Source organism: Hyperoodon ampullatus (genome assembly GCF_949752795.1).
Source record: "Hyperoodon ampullatus genome assembly, chromosome: 6".
NCBI lineage: Eukaryota > Metazoa > Chordata > Mammalia > Artiodactyla > Ziphiidae > Hyperoodon > Hyperoodon ampullatus.
In genome coordinates, this window is record NC_136919.1 from 35,504,628 (window position 1) to 35,510,627 (window position 6,000).

At 37.8% G+C, this 6,000-nt stretch overlaps 1 protein-coding gene across 1 annotated transcript in view; it reads right to left on the minus strand.

Moving 5' to 3' along the window:
• Positions 1-4,426, minus strand: part of LOC307054109 (thioredoxin domain-containing protein 8-like) — a gene marked incomplete at its 5' end in the record, with an annotated part of 44,211 nt that extends 39,785 nt beyond the window's left edge. The window contains one exon of the mRNA XM_079705634.1: positions 4,307-4,426. Coding sequence (XP_079561760.1) covers positions 4,307-4,426 — 120 coding nt within the window. The remainder of the gene's footprint in view (positions 1-4,306) is intronic.
• Positions 4,427-6,000: the final 1,574 nt, after the last annotated feature.

The following is a 6,000-nucleotide window of genomic DNA, read 5'->3' on the forward strand; positions in this document are numbered from 1 at the left end:
TTAAGTTATAACACAAGGGCCTTCTCCATCTGGGCTCAGCTTCCTTTTCAAGGCTCGTGTGTTGCTACTTCCACTGTATACACTGTAAGTTAGCCTCACAGAGTACTTGCCTTCCCACGATCACACCATGCAATTTCTCAACAAATTTATAACTTCCCCTTTTCCAGAAATGTTCTTTTTGGGGTTCTATGCCAGGTGATCCTCTTAGCCCAGAGTCATCAAACTTCACCCTATAGACCAAATCCAGATCTCCACGTGGTCTCATAAATAAAGTTTTATTGGAACATGTTTGCCCATTCGTGTATTGCCATTGCCTGCTTTTGTGCTACAACATCAAAGCTGAGTATATATGACATAGACCATATAATCTGCAAACCTGAAAATACTGTCTTTAACCTTTACAGAAAAGGTTGCTGACCCCTGCTCTTAATCATCAAAGCCCAGATCAAATGGGACTGTGGAATTTACTCAAGACTTAAAGTTTTAAATCACTTCTTAAAATCCACATTTGCTTATGATTTACTTTTTTTCTTCTTGCCATACATCCTTTAGCAGAGACTCTGGGTTGTCAACTTTTAGTTTTTGTGTGTCTGAAAAGGTCTTTTTTAAAAAAATTAATTAATTAAATTTTATTTATTTATGGCTGTGCTGGGTCTTCGTTGCCGTGTGTGGGCTTTCTCTAGTTGCAGCGAGTGGGGGCTACTCTTCGTTGCGGTGCGCGGGCTTCTCACTGCGGTGGCTTCTCATGTTGCAGAGCACAGGCTCTAGGCATGCAGGCTTCAGTAGTGGTGGCACAGGCTCAGTAGTTGTGGCTCGCAGGCTCTAGAGTGCAGGCTCAATAGTTGTGGTGCACCGGCTTAGTTGCTCTGCAGCATGTGGGATTTTCCCAGACCAGGGCTCGAACCCCTGTCCCCTGCATTGGCAGGTGGATTCTTAACCACTGCGCCACCAGGGAAGCCCCTGAAAATGTCTTGAATTCTTCCCCACCTAGAGTAATGGTATAGCCGGCTCACTTCCATGCCACCCTCCTGCAGAGCCTGGAAAAGGGAAAAGGGAAAGTTTCCTTGGATTCCCTTGCAGCTAGAGTTCTGGATGCAAATTGGTTTCACCAGTGAGATGCATGCAGGCAAGACTTGGAAGGCAGAAGTGAGACAGAGCTACTTTCTTTTCATCTTTGGATGTCCTGCTGGAAAGCACGCCTGGGGTGTGGGAGGGTAATCGTGCTGGAGGCAGCAGCTATGCTGAGGGATCCAGTGCCCCGACATCAGCTTCCGGATTCTGATTCTAACTCCCCAACTGCTGTTTTTCTGTTTGTTTTTTGTTTGTTTGTTTTCTCCAAGTAGTGGCTTTTCATCTCTTCTCACATCTGATATTGGCAAAGTTAGGATCCCTTCAGGTGGGTCTGTTGTGCTTTTGAGTCATTCGTGGGTTCCAGTCGGGAGCCCATTCATCCAGCCTTCTAATGATTTTATGAGCATTTAACTCCTCGTATTAAAATCCTTTTCAGTCTAATTTGGTTTCTGTTTCTACTTTGATCTCTGATAAAGGGCCCTAGAGTAAGAAAAGCATTTCCTCCAACTCCACTATGTACAATGAGTTTTAAATAAATGACACATGATGAATACCTTCTCTTGAAAAAGTTCAAACATTATAAGAAAAATAAAGCAAAGCATGAAATTTTCCCATTCTCAATCCTCCCCGAATTTTCACTCCCTCTCACAGAAAAAAAAAAAAAAAACTTGTTTGATATGCATCTTCTGCTCTTTGTCTACATATAATATATATGTATATATGTTGATATATACATACACACATATGTATATGTATCTCTTTTATATAAATGGGACCATACTGTATAAATTTTCCTATATTGTTCTCTTTTTATTTAATTCTATTGTTGTCTTGGAGGCAACTCCTTCATTATGTATGGGTCTACTTGATTCTTTTTATCATCTGAATAGTATTTCATAGTGTAGATACACCCACATTTAAAAACTGTGTGTGCATTAGTTTGGATTCCAACAGAAACCAGATGGCACATTCATATTAGGATAATTTAGGGACGTTTATCACCAAAGGGCTAACTATAAATAACTGTAAAGTCAAGGATGGGTGTGGAGGAGCTGTGAGAGTCTGGACACAACAGTAGCAGAGCCCTTACCACCCTCAGGGCCCGAAGGTATGAAGGGAGAAAGGGGTTACCAAGCCTGAGATTAAAATGCCTCATTGGCCACTGAAATTTGATCAGCTTTGACTTTGTGGCAGGTGAGGTAGTTATACTCCTGAAGCTAAACTTTGGAGACTCTAAGTTTAAGTGTCTGAATAGAGGGGCCTGCCAGATATGAAAATGTTCCCTGTGGATATTCTAAGAATTTTAGGCAGAGAATAGATGTTGAGATGTCATGTAGCCAATTTCTCTATTTGAATATGTTTCTTTTAAATTAAATATCAAAGGTTGTGATTGTGGTTAGAATGAATTCAGGTAGATTGAAGAGTTTAAGTCAAAAAAGTTGAAATGTTAGAAATCTTGCTGAAAATAAACCAGAGTATTTTCAGTTGTGTAGAGAAATCCAAATTTTATATTTGAAGGAATAGATTTCATAAAATGGACCATAAATGTGAAACATCTGCACAATAAGGAGAAATGAAAAGAAAATGCCCTGAGTTTCTTTCTGCCGCATGTTATACACCTCCTTCCCCGCCCCTCAATGGTGAAAACCCTTAAATGGGGTAATAGGAAAATTAACTAGATGAAACATTGTATAGACATGAAAATTATAATCTGGAAACCTGATAAAAACATGAACAAATGTGTATATGGAAAAAGATCTGAATATAAGTATATGATTACAACTAAGTGGAATATTTTACTAAGATATTTTATAAAGGAGATCAGATATGAAAGGAATATGTAAGACATAGGATTTGTTCTGATAATAGGGTTGAAGGATTGGGAGCAGTTTATTCTTTTATATTATAGTTAAAAACAAGTATCATGTTCATCTGTAATCTATTCCAATATTTGGAAGTTCTGAATTCTGGAACTTAGGTAAAATGTCATTATTATGAATAATCCATTCCTTTGTACAATTGTACTCTTTCACACCTTTTGATGATCCTTGCAGAATTATCCATAGACAAGTAATATTAATCTTCTGGTGTGTATACTAATGATCTAATTAGATCTCACTATATTATATTCAGGTTAATCAGGATGCTTCAAAAAACTATGATTCTGTGCAAAAGATTTTAAGTTTAATTAGGTCCCATTTGTTTATTTTTGTTTTTATTTCCATTACTTTAGGAGATGGATCTAAAAAGATGCTGCTGTGATTTATGTCAAAGAGTGTTCTGCCTATGTTTTCCTCTAGGAGTTTTATAGTATCTGGTCTTACATTTAGGTCTTTAATCCATTTTGAGTTTATTTTTGTATATGGTGCTAGTGAATGTTCTAATTTCATTCTTTCACATGTGGCTGTCCAGTTTTCCCAGCACCATTTACTAAAAGGACAGTCTTTTCTCCATTGTATATTCTTGCCTCCTTTGTCATAGATTAATTGACCATAGGGGCGTGGGTTTATTTCTGCGTTTTCTATCCTGTTCGATTGATCTACATATGTCTGTTTTTGTGCCAGTACCATACTGCTTTGATTACTGTGGCTTTGTTAGTGAAGTCTGAAGTCAGGGAGCCTGATTCTTCCAACTCTGTTTTTCTTTCTCAAGATTGTTATTGGCTAGTTGTGTTTCCATACAAATTAAAAAAAAATTTTTGTTCTGGTTCTGTGAAAAAAGCCATTAGTAATTTGATGAGGATTGCATTGAATCTGTAGATTGCCTTGGGTAGTACAGTCATTTTAAAACAAACTTATGGTTACTAAAGGGGAAAGGGGGGGTAGGGATAAATTAGGAGGTTGATATTAACACATACACACTGCTATACATAAAACAGTTAACCAACAATGACCTACTGTGTAGCACAGGGAACTATACTCAATATTTTGTAACTTGTAAGGGAAAAGAATCTGAAAAAGAATATCTCTATCCCTATCAATCAATCAATCTATCTATCCGTCCAAATCATTGTGCTGTATGCCTGAAACTAACACAACATTGTAAATCAACTATACTTAAATGAAATTGAAAAAATTAAAAAATAATAATAAAAAAAGAAGTAGGCACCAAGTCGGGGGGGAGCTATGATTCCATAATGGCTCATAAGGGCAAAACTTTTAAGCTTTATTGGGAAAACTATTTGAGAACTTTAAATTCCTTCTAAAATTGTGAAATAGACACTGATGATACTTACATGAAAAAGAGGATAAATTCTTTTGCAAGGATCACACCATTTTGCTGAAAATTCAATTACTACAAGTTTGTTTTCGGCAGATTTCAAAAGTGCTTTTAATTCATCCTGAGACCAGAGCATAAATGAGGAAATGTACACAATCACTGAATCTCATAATGTCTTGCAGGAAATAAAATGACAGCTTAGTTATGGTGCCCCACCCCATTGTTCTCCAGGGGATCCAACATTTCCTAAATGTCCTTGAGGGCATATATATATATTTATCTTCCTAAGTATACATAAGTGATGATAAACCCACACAAAAAGGTTAGGATTCTATTTACCAGATGGGTTGGTAATGGTGGTTGGTAATGGTTGGATACCTCTGGGAAGAGACTGAGATTGGATAGTGAGAGATGAGGGGTGGAAGGTGGGGATGAATGGGTGTTCAAGGTGGACATCTATATTTGATTTTTTAAACAAGGACCTAAACATGCATTAACAGAGAAATCTAAAGGAGAGCTAATCTAATACCTTGAATCATTTCTTGTTTTTGTTTTGTTTGGTTTTGGGGGGATGGGCTGATCATTATTAAAGATATAGTTAAAACCATACATTTAAGGATTAGACATGCTTCTTGCTGAATGTCTTAAGTGAATTTTTTCTAACAACTGTCTGTATCATCTAAGTAAAGTAAGATTTTCCCTCCTGGGACCTCAGATCATGGTATCTATGCTTGACTGCTTTGTGAACAATGTCCTACACTAGTTATTTCATGCACAGCTTGTCTTCCCAACAAGTCCCTACAGAACTCAATCCTGACTCACTTCTGTGCCTCCATGGCCCCTAACTGGCACATGGTAAGTGCTCATGGAGCATTTAGTTGATGAATGAATGATCTGCTAATACATAGTGTTCTGTTCAAGATTTATTTTTCCTTTTCTCACTGGAATTCTACCAAGAGTATCTAATTTACTCTGCGCTTGGTAATCTCTTCCTTAATCTCTACAACCACCCTATGCAGTGGATATTATTATTATTATCCCAATTTCACAGATGAAAAAACTAACATTTATTAACTTTCTCATGGTCAACCAGCTGGTGAGTGGTGTAGTTGGGATTGCTAGCCTAGTAAGCTTGACCCCAGAGTCCATTTCCTTAACCACTATACAAAATCGTCTCCTGAGTTCTTTATAGTAACGGGGCTCACTCTTCCTCTTTCTGGCCCAAATGCCATCATGTGCTTATACCTGGACCACTAATTAATATGGAGGGATGGGATCACTAATTGAGTTAAATCAATCAGGGCCTATCACTGGAAATAGGGATGGGGTTTATTCCATACAAATGGCATATACTTTATAATTGGGGAGTCTTGACAATTACATTGCCATTTGATTTACTTTCAAGAAGTGAAACGGATGACTCAAAGAAGACATACTCTTCCTTTACCAATATTCCTCCAAGAGAGGGGTGATTAACTTTTCAGAAAGCCATGCCAAGCCTCCACTTCTCACTTGCTTCTGAAGTTATAAGGTAGATGCCATCATCAAAAGCATACATGTCTTCACTTTTCAGTAGTTGTTAGGGTGTAAAATGAACTACCTGGTCCAATGAATTTGACTTGGCTAAGTTCTCTGAAGGTAATACTCCCATGGTATGCATAGTGATCCCACATGTACCTATTGAGGCCCACTCTATGCCAGCTACTGGAC